Raw genomic sequence first — 16,450 nt, 5'->3', positions numbered from 1 at the left:
GAAGAAGAAGAAGAAGAAAAAGAGGGAAACAAAATTGAATAGGGACAAGAAAAAAAAATTATTGCGATCGTTGTAAGAACATTTTTTTAATTGGGCCCCTCTTTGTAGTGTTGGACGCATTTTCTTGGACTTCTCTGAGGTAAATTTTCTTCTGCGACCATGCGTCACTCAAGTTTCTCTTAGCTTCATGTTTATATAACCCCTCCCCCTGAAAAAAAGAAGAAGCTAAATGTACTTTGATGCTTCATTGCAGCCCAAAGTATAACCAATTAAACCCAAAATACTATATTTCTAGACGACGTTTGCTTCGCTTTATTTCGATACTCAACATAATGGTAGGCCTATACTTCAGTGTCATTATTTGCCTATCCAATAAATTGGTTAACTCTAAAGAGCACTATATAGGTTAGCAGTTTGATGGCTAATTAAAGAATATGGAATTTAGGGACAATATCTCATATCGTGAATTTTCATGGTAGTTTGGGGTCTGCTTAGTAGATTGTGTTCGAAAAATTAGTGTTGTCTAGGAAGTTAAAAGTAATACAAAGTGTTGGTAATGGTATGGGGTCATGAATTTGGTTCAAATGAACATATTGGAAGCATACGGGATCTTACAATATTCAGTGATCGTTGTCGCAGTTGAAATCGAGTCTAAAGTTATAAAATTATAAATAATAAACTCTTCATGTTGCATAGCTCCCTCTCAAGGTCAAAATATTATTTAAGCTATATATAAAACAATGTTTCTTGACTAAAATCGACCGATTAGCTATTCCGGTTTGGAAATTATATATCACAACACATTCTGAGATTTTCATGGTCGCAGCTACCTTTGTACGGCCGTAGGCGCTATTTGAATTTTATCAAAATTTACCGGGAGCACCGGTAAATGTTTATATTCAATTTTTCTCGAAAGCAGAAGTGTTTTAGGCAGGCGCGCCGGAAGCAGTTTCGGATTGGGGAGGGGGGAGGGGGGGGGGGGGGGGGAAACATTCCAGGGGGCTCACCTTCCAGGGGCAGTGACGTAATGAGAAAAAAAACGTTCGCCAAGGGGGGACGGCAGACGAAAAATCTGCATCACCAGTCTTACACGTTACATGCATGTCCCGCGGAACGTTTTTCAAAGTGGAGTATTAACAATCGGGTAGAGCGTAAATTGGCGTGGGGTCCAAGGCATATGACCCTCGGCATGGGGTCAAGGGGCTGAGCCCCGGAAGCTCAGGGGTTTTAGGTATTTAATTACGGTTAAATGAGCATCCAGGGGGCAGAGCCTCCGGAAGCTCAGGAGTTTTAGGTATTAAATTGCGGTCAGATGAGCATCCAGGGAACCGCCTTAGGGCCCTTGGTGGGGTCCGGGGGCGGATCCCCCGTATAAGCTCTGGGGTTTTAGGCATTTAATTACGGTCAGATGAGCATTTTTTATACCTTATTTGTGACATTGGCAGGTCACTTATTTTTTCTCTCCGTCTTTCTTTCTTTTTCTCTTTAACATAAAAAGGGAGGGGGGGGGGGGGGGAGGCTCGAGCCCAGCCACTTCGCAGACCATGACATAAAGGCTTCTAAATAAGCGTATTTTTCGCAAAAAAAATGGAGAAAAAATACCGGAAAATCCTGTCATAACAGCAATATTTGTAAATCACTGGTATCGAATAAGAAATATACCACCCCCCCCCCATCAGTACGCCAGCGTTCAGGGGCTCATGTCTTCTCCCCCCTATAACAAAAAAAACAGACACGCTTTCCCATTCTCGCACAATATGTCCACGATATGCGCGTATCCCGACTATAAAGACCTACATTGATAAATACCGTATAGGTGGCATGCGCAATGTTTATGAAATTTAATTCCTGTGAACTTTCCTTTTCTTTGAATGGAATTGTATATGTGATTTAATTCAGGTTTTTATTATTGTTATGTTCTTTTGGGTTAAAAATACAAACCATGTTTACTCCTTTATTTATTTATTTGTTTTTTTGGAGGGGGGAGGGGCGTTTTTCAGGGGCAAAAATGCGTTTTGCCCCCACACTTTTTTGATTGGGGCCCTGCCACCCCCCACTTCTGGCGCCTATGGTTTTAGGGGCAACATTTTCTAGTGCTTATAATACATCCACAGGGGCATCCAAAAATATAAAAATTGTAAAGAATCAATATCTACCCAATTTTCATAATTTCCCAAAACATGGATACGTGACGTTTGTTTCAATAAGGTTTATATTTCTATATACATATATGTACATTAACATTACAGAGTGTCATTTCCTTTTTTGCTTCGAATAAAACAAAATATGTGTCAGAAGTGGGATTCGAACCCACGCCTCCATACAGAGACCAGAACACCCATAGATCATCTCTATTACGAGATAAGGTAATCAACCTTGAGTCTGGCGCCTTAGACCGCTCGGCCATCCTGACAACTCGAACTACAGTGCGATTTTATAATATATAAATTAAATGTCAAAGGGAAATAACTTCTCCTTCAGATAGCTCAAAAGTTGTTTTTATTTATGTAATTATTTTCATTTATAGATGTTTGAAGGTGTATTTATGCATTAATCCTGCTTCAAAACGTTAAAATATCTGATACTTGATGTACAAAATAATTGGAATAGTTCATTCTTTCACCGGGTAGGTAAACCTCACTTAGACTCTAGAGGGTCTAGTCTATGAACTGAACGTCAGTCAGTGAATAAACTCGAAGTCAAAGAAGTAAACCAATTGAGTTTATACGAATTATATATCAGATTAATTTACAAACAAATGGAAAAGACAGATCTACCAAAGTAAGGTTTTCAAAAGTAACTAATTTGCTTTCCCCTCAATATATAGTGTAACTGGCGAATCGAACGTAAACAGTCAAAACTAAAAGTGCACGTGTGAAATCAGAACTGTACCCGTAGTCTATATAACCGAACGTTAATACATTTAGTTCGCTTACCAGTTGAGTGTGGGCACAGCATGTTTGCATCCATCAAATTCCATCTACAAATTAAGGCTTAATTTTAAAGTCTATGATTTATCACGCATGTGTACGAGTTCGCGAAAGAGACCGCTAGCTAAGTTTGACAAATTTGGACATTACAGTGAGTTTGAGACCTTGATTTCGAAGCAAAATAATGTTATTATTTAGATAGTGTCTATTCTTTATAAATTTTTGTAATTTTTCATCAGCAAAAATATGTTTATGTATTTTCTAGAATAAGAAATGAGGTGGAATTAAAATATTAATTAGACTATTATGTGGCCCCATCCGTTGAACATGGTGTGTTCTTCCTACTTAAACTTGGCTTGGCCTGGACTAGTGCACTCATAGTACATCATAGGTGCATTACTATCCTGGCTGTTTATTAAAAGCTATGCTATTAATTCTCAACATTTCAAACACCACTGTACAAAACTCAACTGGTTTCACTTAAAATCTGTTCTGTAGTGACGATTGATGACACCTAAATAGCAGTAAAATACAATTTTTTTCAACTTTCCGATGGCGATGTTAGAAAGAATAATTTAAAAATTCAAATTGTTGGTCCACTGTCAAACAAACTTGCCGATCAGCCACATCGGCATGGCCATGATTGTGTGCATCTGTGTGTTATGAGTATAGAGTAAAGGAGCCCGTAATCGGCCAGCTCCCGTTTTCGGCCGATTGGTTGGATACAAGGTAAAATCACTCTAAAATACATCGCATAATAGCATAACACATATCCCACACATACCATACCATGCCAGTGTCACTGAAGAACCACATTTGCAATGGAAAATATATCCTAAAATATCACATTTTAGCGATGTAATCGCCGGTCCCGCTACCCAAATCTGAAAAATCGAGTATCTTACGCGTGTCTGTAAGAAATATGGGTACCATAAAATGAGCTTTATTTCAAGTATTTTTCAGATTTAAAGCCCGATTTTGTGCTAGTCGCAAGCTCAAAAGTATCCCATAGGAAAGAAATGAGCCTGCCGCATACTCCTGCGACGGACTTGCCGCAGATCTGTAGCAGACCTGCCGCAGACAGTCATCTTTTTCACATGCAAATTAGTTTTGCCGCAGACTTGCCGCAGACTTGCTGCATACTCTTTCAGTATGATGAAGAGTCTGCGGCAGGTCTGCCGCAGACTTGCCGCATACTCTTTCAGTATGATGAAGAGTCTGCGGCAGGTCTGCCGCAGACTTGCTGCAGACCTGCCGCAGACTCCTCGTCATGAATATTCATATCTCATATAGACCTGCTGCAGACCTGCTGCATACTCTTTCATATCCAGTACGTGGCAATAAAGTATGCATGTAGAAGAACCAGTGATAAACTGATTGATACTTCACAATCAATTTTGGCAATATCGATATTACCAATTAGGTAATACCAATATATATCGATATCACCAATTAGGTATATTCTATTCTCAATTGTATTAACTTCATCACATTGATCATTTGAAGCGTATTCAAGAGTAACATTTAAAGTGACACAGGCTCGTACACATATATATACTAAATATGTATATTGTTTCTTGGTTAGTAATCATAGTTTCTTGGTTAGTAATCAATATATCTATTGCTTAAACGTGAATGTAATTGTAACATGATCAGACAAAATAATCTATTGGTTAATAATGGCAAAAGGAAAATAGAAATCACAAAAATGATGTGCATTGTCTTAAATTGCTTAACAAATCATGATAAATGTATTTTTCTGTCACACGTGTAAAGTAATAATGAATATGCATGAGATGATTGGTTTCAATTGGCCCTATTAGACTTTAATGGGATTTCCTGTGGCAGACCTGCCGCAGACTGTTCCTGTGGCGTACTGGTATGCGGCAAGTCTGGAGCAAAGTTTCGCCCTGCCGCAGATCTGCCGCAGACTGTTTCTGTGGCATACTAGTATGCGGCAAGTCTGGAGCAAAGTTTCATCCTGCCGCAGATCTGCTGCAGACTGTTCCTGTGGCATACTAGTATGCGGCAAGTCTGCAGCAAAATTTCATCCTGCCGCAGATCTGCCGCAGACTGTTCCTGTGGCATACTAGTATGCGGCAAGTCTGCAGCAAAATTTCATCCTGCCGCAGATCTGCCGCAGACTGTTCCTGTGGCATACTGGTATGCGGCAAGTCTGCAGCAAAATTTCTTTCTGCCGCATACTTCGACATACTCTTTGCCGCAGACTAAAAGTATGCGGCAGGTCTGCGGCAGATCTGCGGTAGGTCTGCGGCAGGTCTGCGGCATACTTTTCAATTTCCTATGGGATGTCATCGCATGTATTAAATCAATGCAGCCGCACACCGCGACGCACACACGATATCTCTATCTAATTCAGATTCCAACTTCCGATCACCGCTGTGCCCGTCTTCTGCCAGGCGAGCACCAGGGAGCTCCGGCGTGGGATACCTGCTCCGCCCGCTTGTGCTGTACATCAGCGCGGAAACGCACGGCGCGCGCGAGCGCTTCCTATTGACTTTGTACATGCGGCCGTAAACTGAAACGCTCGGCCGATAACGGGCTCCAAAACAGTGAAAATTGAAATGGATATTGTCATAGCAATTCGTGATTTTTTTCTGGGATTCTTTTTTTGTGTAAATAATAATAATATTTGCTTCATGATTTGAACAAGAAATGATAATAAATAGGAAGTAAAGAGTCCTAAAAATAGGATTTTGTCTTAAGTGGCCGAAAACGGGCTACTTTACTCTATTTACTATTCATGTATTCAAATGCTGCCTATTAACACGTAGACTAGTGCAGTGCTAGAGGTCAATACGCATTAGCATTGACTCTCTTAGACAGAAATAACTGTCTGATATGGGTCATTTCTTTAATTTATAAAACTGAAATTTGGGGCCTGTCACCACGAAATGAGTCCATTTGGTCAAAAATTTTATTCCTGTTTTTAAGTATTATATGAATCTACATTAAGTAAGCTTTAAATTAAGGGGTCACACATTAAAATTGATAAATTATATCCAGAAATATGAACAAAAACCTAATTGGACTTTATAACAATGGAATTACCCAGTTTTGAGATAATTAGGTGTAAAGTTAATGATGCGTAACATATTATAGTCTGGTCAACAACAACATAGCAACAACACACTTCCCATCATTCGATTTCAATGAAACTTTTAACAAACAAAGAAATAATAAGTCGATTTTTGGAAAAATCTTAAATGTGGTAGGTGGGTCAATTTTCAGTACATACACACTATACATCGCTATTACTACGATTGAGCCTAATGCGACACTAGACTCATTTCGTGGTGACTGGCCCCATTTGTTGACATTCCCCATATACAGACGGTACTCTAGAGGTCTCGTACCGAGGAGGTAATCTGGCCAATTACTCATACCACTTTCTGACAGAAAATTTCTTCCCCGATAAAAATATGAATATTTTTATCCTATTTACATTTATGCATGTTTATATTTCAAAATGCGAAATTTACAGACTTACTTATATGGGTTATCCAATTTTTTTCTCCGAACCGTGAAACGTACCGTTCATCCATTCAAACTTGTAATCTATGACATCACCCGGCCGATATATTTCCGGGTCAACCCCCGGGTCAACCCCCGGGTCAACCCCCGGCCCCCCTACTCAGTGTTATTTAGGGTACGCATATGCGTGTTCCAAGCGACCCCCCCTTTTCAGAAAAAGTCTGGTGTGTAAAGTCAATACGAGTCGACCTTTTTCTTTCGTTATACAAGACTTTTTCAGCAAAAGTACGGTGTGTAAAGTCAATACGGGTTGACATTTTTCTTTCATTACGAAAAGGACATTTTGGTAACAAGCATGGGGTCCATCCATTCTCGGAGTGGGGGGGGGGGGGGGTCGGGGGTCAACCTACCAAAACATAGCGAATGGCCAATCAGAGCACTCGTTTCGTATTGGGTTTATGAATATTCATATATCACTGGGTTGACTCGTACGTAGCTATTGGACGTTCGAAAAGAAAAAATGAATATTCATCAACTAAAACCAAGATGGATGACAACGAATCTTGGCGACTACAAGACTTTCTCGGATTAATTATTAATTTAGGATCTAAATGAGCAAGCTATCGTAAGTCAAATTAGATATTTCTGTGTTATTTTTTATATTTTAATATAATTATTGTAATATTGCAGCAAAAGTGCATTTATGAGGATGTAAAGAGTGAAAATCTTGTTGCATATCTCATTCATCACGGTCCGGCCGAACCAAACCATTTGTTCCACTCAGTCCCCATAGGACGATCTTCAGTCTATATATAGAGGCGGTAAGAGGAGCCAGATGCAATCTCAGGAGAACAACCGTCGATATCAGGGACTGAAGCTTTCGGTCTATGACTCTCTATGCTTTGCTGGAGTGAACTATTGTGGCGCTAGTGCACACATAGCACGAAGAACTTTACATTTAGCGCATGCGTAGATCGCTCATCCCATCTCAGCCTTATTTTCATAAGTTGGCGCCTGGCCTAGCCGTCATGGGCCCATCAGATTGGCTATCGCTGTTCTCTTACTCACTCAATGCTATAAGATAGTTGTGCGAGGAGCAAGCTTGCGATTTTCCGTTTTTTCAATACCAAAATTATGATATTTCAGTCAAACCCTCTATTTTTAAAAATACCTTTCTCTATTTGATTAAATTTGAAGATGGCAGATTCAACTACCGGTAAGCGAGATGCTGCCAAACTTGAAGACGAATCTCAGGAAATAGGATCCTCCGATTCCAAGAAGAGGCCTAGATCAGAGGATCACGTAAGCAGCAGTTGCACAGATTCTATGAGAGGAGTTGTTACTTCTGGGCCTGACTGCGAGGTTGCATCCTCTTCATCTCAATCGTCAAAGCCTGTGAGCAGTGCAGAGTATGAAGCAATGTCCTCTTGCTCCACATCATCATCCTCCGGGATGCAGTCTATGGGTTGCCTAGCAACAGTGCCTCCTGACACGATGACATACAAAGCTGAGAGCTCAGTAGAAGTTGTGCATCAAGAAGGAATGGAAGAAGTAGCAGTTAAGGAATCATCTGAAGAAGACCAAGCTGGAGGAGCAGGAGACGGACAAGAAACTCCATCAAGTGACAGGTCACAGAAGAAGCAAGTTCTTGTTGGACTGAAAGAGACAGATGTAGGCATTATAGAGTATATGTCTGATCATGAAGGTGTTCCAGGAATTATTAAACAGAGGTAAGTCATGAATGTAATTTGTATCTTTTTCTTTGTCATATTTGTCAACTGTTTTGTGAATGTTCTCTTTCTTTTCACATTTGTCAACTGATTCATGATTGTTCTCTTTCTTGTTACATTTGCCATTTTAACATAAAAGTGAACATGAAACATAAAAGTTCACTGCTGAAGTTTTACTTTTTACTTTTTATGCCTCCGCCACCGAAGGTGGTGCCGGAGGCATCATGTTTTCGGGTTGTCCGTCCGTACGTCCGTACGTCCGTACGTCCGTCCGTACGTCCGTCCGTACGTCCCGTTTGACCGTTATCACAATATCTCAAGAACCATTTAAGATTTAAACTTAAGACTCGGGAATAGTATTTATCACCATAGGAAGACGATCTGATTAGATTTTGGAGTACGTAGGTCAAAGGTCACAGGTCACAGAGGTCAACTTATGAAATTCCTTGTATTGAGTTTGTTAGCGCGATATCTCAAGAACCATTTGAGATTTAAACTTCAAACTTAAGGATAGTATGTATCACCATAGGAAGACGATCTGATTAGATTTTGGAGCACGTATGTCAAAGGTCAAGGGTCACAGAGGTCAACTTATGAAATTCCATACATTGAGATTGTTATCATGATATCTCAAGAACCACTGGAGATTTAAACTTCAAACTTAGTGATAGTGTGTATCACTATTGCAAAACAATCTGATTACATTTTGGAGCACGTAGGTCAGAGGTCAAGGGTCATAGAGGTCAACTTATGAAATTCCATACATTGAGATTGTTATCATGATATCTCAAGAACCACTGGAGATTTAAACTTCAAACTTAGTGATAGTGTGTATCACTATTGGAAAACAATCTGATTACATTTTGGAGCACGTAGGTCAAAGGTCAAGGGTCATAGAGGTCAACTTATGAAATTCCATACATTGAGATTGTTATCATGATATCTCAAGAACCACTGGAGATGTAAAAACTTCAAACTTAAGGATAGTATGTATCACCATAGGAAGACGATCTGATTAGATTTTGGAGCACGTAGGTCAAAGGTCAAGGGTCACAGAGGTCAACTTATGAAATTCCATACATTGAGATTGTTATCATAATATCTCAAGAACCACTGGAGATTTAAACTTCAAACTTAATGATAGTGTGTATCACCATAGGAAGACAATCTGATTAGATTTTGGAGCACGTAGGTCAAAGGTTAAGGGTCACAGAGGTCAACTTATGAAATTCCATACATTGAGATAGTTATCGCGATATCTCAAGAACCACTGGAGAATTTTCACTTCAAACTTAATGATAGTATGTATCACCATATCATAATATCTCAAGAACCACTGGAGATTTAAACTTCAAACTTAATGATAGTGTGTATCACCATAGGAAGACAATCTGATTAGATTTTGGAGCACGTAGGTCAAAGGTCAAGGGTCACAGAGGTCAACTTATGAAATTCCATACATTGAGATTGTTATCATGATATCTCAAGAACCACTGGAGATTTAAACTCCAAACTTGTTTAAATTGCTCTATGGCGGAGGCATCATTTTCGACTGCGCGCAGTCAAAATTCCATCTAGTTTTTTTATAAATGCCCTAAACTGAATCTTTAAAAGTTGCAAATTTACGTTCCTTTTGGACATTTTTCTAATTGATTTTCAAATGTCGGCTATAAAAAAAAAAAAAAATTATGTTGTAGTTTTAACAGTTGCAGATAAACATAATTTGTTCCTCATGGTTGGCATTTTAGTAATCATCCAGCCATATACTAGCAAAACCAGTGAGGGCTGCATTGTAATGACATATTATGGAAGTTTATTCACAGTAATAAATGTGTAAATCGGTTGAGATTACTGCCATTTTCTGCCTGTCATTTCTATGCCAGTGATAATTTTCTACTGTAAGGAACAAACAACTACACATGCCATTGTCATCTTATAATAGTACTTGTAACAGATATGTCTTTTATTTATTTTACAGGTACCGAGATTTTCTTGTACATGAGATAGATGAGCAGGGTCAGATTGTTCGACTCACTGATACAAAAATCCCAGAGAAAAAGTCAATTGTAAGTTGACCAAAAGTGCACTCTCTCTTTCTCTTTCTTGTAACCTTCTCAAACTACTTTATATTTGTTACTTTTTACCCCTTTTTTCTTCTTCATTTGGGAGGGGGGGGGGTTGTCAAATAGAGGAGATTAAAGTATTAGTGTTGTTGCACATATATGCTATGATTTAGGAATGGGTTTTAAAGTTTTCCCAATTTCACATCATAAAGGAATTATTTACTAAGAAATCTACAGAAAGGATACATTTAGATTCTTCAATTCATTATTGTACTCAAGCCGTTTTGTACCGACAAACAACAACAAAAACAATAAAATAGCCTACAAAAGATAATTAAAGCACCCAGAAAACCATGGATATAATAAATCATTTGTAAATTTATTATTTGTTTATTCTCTCATCTCCCTCCAATTTCTTGTGAAGCTCCCGTTTGACCACAATGATGTTTTGACAAAAGAGGACCAAGAGAAGTTGTCTGCCCTAAATGTAGGGCAAGACAAGAAAGCTGAATATACTTTCCAGGTGAGAGGATTATTGATATATCATTTTAAATTCCTATCTCTTCCATATACACCCCTACATATGAATGGTAAAACGTTAAGCCTATTCAATGACGGTATCATTTGTACACAAAACTACACAAGTAAAAAAAAAAATTAATTTGAATTTTGAATATATATTCTTTGAATTTTGAATATATCTTCTTTGAATTTTTTGTTGTTGTATGTACCTTTCAAAAGATACATTGACCATCAACTTGTTATGTAGCATTCATGTCATTAATTTCTGGATACTGTTCCTTGGTCCATGATCAATTCTGTAATATTTCTATTTGATATTTTACAACTTAGGTCACAGACGATAAAGAGCAGCGTACTAAAGTTCACCAAGCCATTAGGCACCTGTTCCCGAAGCTTGATAGCAACACAGTAGATGATGGGGACAAGAAAATGGTCAGGGTGGTCAAGAGTAGTGGAGGTAGGTCCATCTTGCAATCCTTTTTTTATTTTGTTTATTTCCATTCGTTCACTTAGCCACCTATCACGTAGTTTGACAGCAGCGAAGTGGAAGATCAGGTTTTTCTTCCGTGTTGTTCTGCCGATGGGCATGTCTCTACACATTAGAGCCCTCTGGTTAGTCCTTTCTCCATCCCTCTCTGATAAGTTAAGTCACCTTTTTAGTTTGGACATCTTTGTTCTTGGTGTGCCTCTTCTCTTTCTACTATCCATTAGTTTAGAAAATAATCAAAAGGTTGCTAATTGTTACCATGTTGGTGGATATATAAGTCCATCTGTTTTATTTAGACTCTTTGGGCTCTTGGCTGATGGTCATGAAGTTGGATGATTAGGAATAGAAAATATCATGGGATGGCTGTTCATGTGTGATGTTTAGAACCCTAGGCCACTAGTCTATGAGGCATTAGAATCCAGTGTAAGAAACTGTCCTTAGTATAAGATTTCAGACATTGAAACATGTTATGAATAAGTGTTTCTTTAAATGGGATGTCTCTGAACTTTGACTAGTGACGTTTTCTCGCAACATACCCTAATTCCCATTCACCCGTTTGTAAGACGGATAGCAAAGCTGAGGAAGAAGGGGCAGGGCTCTACTCTAACTATTTTTGTTGGGAGTCTGGATAACAGATATTTAGGTTTGTATTCATGAGCCCCATGTTTACAACTTTGATATATATAATGTATTAGGGGTTCACATTCAGATTTTGGGTAAAATGTGTTAATGTTGAACCCTGGCATGTGGATAAGATGATGGTGAAGCTTATCCAGATTAATTGGAGTCAAGTTTGAGCCCCTTTGCATAACAATTAGCATTTACCATTGATGATAACTTTGCCATTAATTGTGACTTCCGTGGAAACCTTAATTTGATGGGCTGTTGAGTGCTTTTGTCATAGTTGTTAATAATATTGATGGCAAAGTTACTGTCAGTGGTAAGTTTTAGGTGACAGGCCCCAGGTCCCTAAAATAATGATCTAGACCATAAGGTGACTACATGTAGGTACCTAACTGTTCTCCATCCCTGTTGCACATACTATGACATCATTCGGAAAAGAAGATGGGAATGGTTAACAAGGGTAATGAAAGTGAGTTTGTTTTTTTATTTCTATCAGTGAAAATATTTAGGATGATTGCGGGTGGTGGAGGGAGGGGGGGGGGGGGGTATAATGAAGGTTGACAACAGGAATGATGGTACTAAGTCCACTTTTTCTTCAACTCAAAGGTGGTTATGCTATATTTCTCTACTGGAAATCTTCAAATATCCACAATTTTGATGTCGCTAGTCATATGACCACTCTGGTCCTCTTCTCTTTCACAGTGAATTGACCTCATTGAAATTTCATTTCTAATCTTACTGCAGTCTTCATTGGTCTCAGTTAGGTTGTAAGGTCTGTGATGATGGCTGTAGGATAGATGACTGGCAGCTATGCTATCATGGGTGAAGATGCGTGCACAGATTGGTTTTAAATTGCTGAGTTGAAATTTGAAAGGAGATATACAGTACAGATGAGAAAAAAAGAAACATTCATTCTACATATTTATGTTCAAAGCATTATAATTCAGCTATGTTGCTTCAAAAAAGCTATGTCTAACTCCTTTGAGTCATAATTTAAAATATGTCAATATAAACTTATTAAAATGATTATGGTTCTTATGATACCGTAAATCATCAGATGTGCTGTTTGAGGTTTTTTTTGTATGACTAATTGGCCAGTATTGATTGATAGTAAGATTGCATTAAAGAATCTGTAGCCTGTTGGTCAAATGTTCTTGTAAGCACTGGTGATATTTTTGGATGAACAGAAACAAAGCGGAAGTAAATTCATTGCTTTTAGTTGATAATCCAAAGTAAGTGATTAGTGATGTAATATAATTCATAGCCAAATGGAATTGATTATTAATCACAGAAAGATCATGCATACTGATTGCCCTGTATACCTCAAGAAATTTGGTCTTCTGTCTAATTCTTGATGTTCCTTGCTTTACACATGGTTCCAGTTACTTCTTTTTTGTTCTCTTTTCATGAATGTATCAAACACAGAGAAAATGCAATCAAAAGATATGTCATCTTGAAGGTAGATTTTTTGTAATCAGTAACAATACATACATTTAGAATTCAAGATATTTACACCAAGTGTTACACATTGCATATTAGTAATTTTTGAAAGTTTATACACTGAAAAAAATTGTTATATTCATCATAGAAATGTGAGGAAGTTTGTCCAATCAAGAAATCCATTAAAGGATAAGTTTATCCTGCATGTGCACATGTTGTCAGTGCAATTTATTGTTTTTTTGTTGTTGTTGTTGACAACTTAACTATTTGTTGACAACTTTGATAAGGTGCTGGCATTCAAGGAATTCCTAGCAGGATTTCATTTACATCAACTGGGGGGAGAGTGACAAATGCAGATTCAAATCTTGCCAAAGGACATTGGTGCCCCAGTGGGACTCGAACCTCAAACCATGTGATCCACAGTCTGTGACGTATCCACTAGACCATGACATCTTTACTATTTGTTGACAACTTTAAAGTACTTGTTCTCAAAGAATCATTTCATTACTACTTGAAACATTTCATTATTACTCCAGATAACCATTTATAATTTTAACTATTTTCATATGAGAGTAAATTTTATAGGTTGGTAAATTCCCCATGTTTATTTATATATGTACACAATATAACATTTTATTATTGTTAACATAATAATTATGGATAAAAGATCATGGTTATACATGGAAAGCTAATTTGAAATATGTATTTGTAGGCAATACAGTAGCTTTTGGATGGTACATTATGTACAAAACTTCTTAATGAGTCTGCTTGTTCAGAGCCAGAATTAGTCATGAATTAGTTACATATGAAACAATTTATATTGGTACACCCACATTTCTATCAAGAAAGAAGAAAATATTTCAAGGAATAAGCATGAATATTTGATGTACACTGTACAGTTCTATGCATCAGCAATATTTTTCAGTTTTAAATACCGGGTAATTTTATCAGCATTTCAGACATTTTATCAACCAAGGGTTTAATCATTAAAATGTCATGTTTATATGTGTTTGTAAATAAAGTAGGCTTCCTTCTGTTTCTGAAGTCAGTTTTAAATAAAGTTATGAGTTGGAATATACATATAGGTGCCATAGCACAGCTTCTACTCCACTGTTTTGGATAAACATGAAATTGGGCATGATGCAAATTAAATCAGCTCTTTATACTGTGTTTCCATAAAATTCTTGGATCCTTTTTTATTCTGATCTAAAAGAATATCCAGGTGATATCTTTTATTCACATATGCTGACTTTTAGTTCATATACTGGTCTCTATACCAATGGTTTTATCCCTTTTAGAGGTTGGCTTTCAATCTGATTCATATCAATTTTGTGAATATGTATGGATGTTTCATGGACTGTAGATGGACTGTTGCTTCCTGTTCTTCTCCTGCTCCAACCAGAAGACTCCATCTGAGAAGATGTATTCTGCTTAGGGCAACAGCATCGCTTGATCAAGCTCTTGAAACCATCTCGGAAAGCCTGATGTGAGATGCTGTAGATGATGCAGTTGAGGAAGCTGTTACTGATTCCAAGATACAAGGTTCCATTGTAAAGTCCTTGAGGGATATCAGCAAGAGCAAGGTAGCGGATGAAACTAGATGCTACGTAGGGCAACCAGGTGATGTAGAAGGCACTCATGATGGCCAGGCCGATCTTGGCCATGAGTTTCTCCTGTTGCTTCTGGTTAGCAATCTGTTGCGGAGAGCCCTTGTACGTGCTTCCAGTGGTTTGCAGCCAGCGTTGCCTAGCAACCAGGGTGTGGATGATGCGGATGTAGCAGATAATGGATACCAGGAGGTTTGGGATGATTAAGATGGAGATGAGAAAAAATCCAAAAGAGATGTTGTACCGCCAGAAGAGAGGACAGCTTCCCTGGATGTCGATGTCCCTGCCCCAGTTGAAGAATGCCGGCAAGAAGACAAGACCACACAGCACCCAGACCATGATGACACAGATGCGAGTCCGCTTGTAGGTCACAAAGGCGCGGTAGTTGACTGGATTCTGGATGGCTGTGTAGCGTTCCACACTGATGCAGGTCAGGGTCGTGATGCTAACCAGGACTACCACAAGCAGGAGGTATCCGATCAGCTCGCATGTCCAAAGGCCGTATGGCCATCCTCCTGCGAATCCTCCTGCATAAGTCACACCTATGTTGAGCGCGCAGTTGACTCCCACCCAAAGGTCAGCGTACGCCAGAGACTTGATGAAGACACTGATGGGTACATGCAGTGCTGGGGTCAAATGATGCACCAGCAGAACACCAAGGTTGCACGCAATGATAACTATCGCCATGACAACAAGAAAAGATACTTGAGAGGTTGAGATGACATATTGGTATCCAGTTTGATTGTCATTGGCTGTTACATTGAGATCCAATGTGGTGAGATTGGTATCCTCCATGATTGGGGTACTTCAATTCTTGAGTTTTGAAATAACTTAAAGAAGTTGAAATTCCTGCTCTTCTTATAATGGTAGGCAGATTATCTGTGGAAAGAGAAATACAGAAAATAGCTGTTGAGGCATGTTCAATAAATAGTTTTGCCATGTAAGATTAGGAGATGGTGTTCATTAAGTATAATAAGGAAAAAGGAAAGAGTAAGTTTTGCACAGATTGCCTGATTTATCTTTTATACTCATCGTTCTAATTGAGTTTCAGTTTTATTTTTTTGCCTGTAAATGTAACTTATCTTCCTGTACCCCACTTTATTTCAGTGGAGATATTGCTGATTTTTAGAAAAGAGACACTTCCAGGAAATGAACCTCAAACTTCAAGAAACTACATGAAAATGTCTGACATTCAAATTCAGCCAAAATTAAAAAGACTACAGTCAGATATCATTCTGAAAAGCAAAAGAAAACAAAAAACTTGAAATAAATGCACTACATGGGATGTAGGTCCTTATCCAAGAAAACCAGCATTTTATGAGGAACTTTTTCTCAAGTTCCCAGGAAACCATAAACAACTTCTGTTGATTTACAGAGCATGGCAGGTTGTATCAACAACCTCTAAAACATGTAAACAAACACCACAGTTACTAAATCATAGAACATGAGGTCTCATTGCCATGGGCCTGTTCTTTGCATTTTCAAATATAAAGTAGTAGCCTTTGTACTGAAAATTTTCAAGAATTTCATGTTTTTCCTTCTTGGCGAGGTA

General features: G+C 38.3%; 2 protein-coding genes and 1 non-coding gene across 3 annotated transcripts in view; 1 reads left to right on the top strand and 2 right to left on the bottom strand.

Moving 5' to 3' along the window:
• Positions 1-2,289: 2,289 nt before the first annotated feature.
• Positions 2,290-2,413, bottom strand: TRNAL-CAA. The gene is made up of 2 exons: positions 2,376-2,413; positions 2,290-2,335 (listed from the first exon to the last, which is right to left on the bottom strand). It is a non-coding gene; the product is annotated as a tRNA-Leu (tRNA).
• A 564-nt stretch (positions 2,414-2,977) lies between these two features.
• The window catches only part of LOC100890651 (pseudouridylate synthase 7 homolog), a 28,453-nt gene continuing 14,980 nt past the window's right edge, over positions 2,978-16,450 (top strand). Inside the window, exons 1-5 of the mRNA XM_030972765.1 lie at positions 2,978-3,081; positions 7,623-8,155; positions 10,134-10,221; positions 10,643-10,741; positions 11,071-11,197. Of these exons, the coding sequence (XP_030828625.1) occupies positions 7,623-8,155; positions 10,134-10,221; positions 10,643-10,741; positions 11,071-11,197 (847 nt within the window). The 5' untranslated portion in view covers positions 2,978-3,081. The remainder of the gene's footprint in view (positions 3,082-7,622; positions 8,156-10,133; positions 10,222-10,642; positions 10,742-11,070; positions 11,198-16,450) is intronic.
• On the bottom strand, positions 13,610-15,773 carry LOC762726 (G-protein coupled receptor 52). The gene has a single exon (XM_030972764.1). It carries the CDS (start codon positions 15,691-15,693, stop codon positions 14,563-14,565), a length of 1,131 nt encoding a protein of 376 aa, XP_030828624.1. The 5' UTR covers positions 15,694-15,773; the 3' UTR covers positions 13,610-14,562.

This window comes from Strongylocentrotus purpuratus, unplaced genomic scaffold, assembly GCF_000002235.5.
Source record: "Strongylocentrotus purpuratus isolate Spur 01 unplaced genomic scaffold, Spur_5.0 spur5_scaffold_6, whole genome shotgun sequence".
NCBI classification, from domain to species: Eukaryota; Metazoa; Echinodermata; class Echinoidea; order Camarodonta; family Strongylocentrotidae; genus Strongylocentrotus; species Strongylocentrotus purpuratus.
The sequence above is the reverse complement of the archived record's forward strand: the minus strand, read 5'-3'. Positions and strand labels throughout refer to the sequence as shown.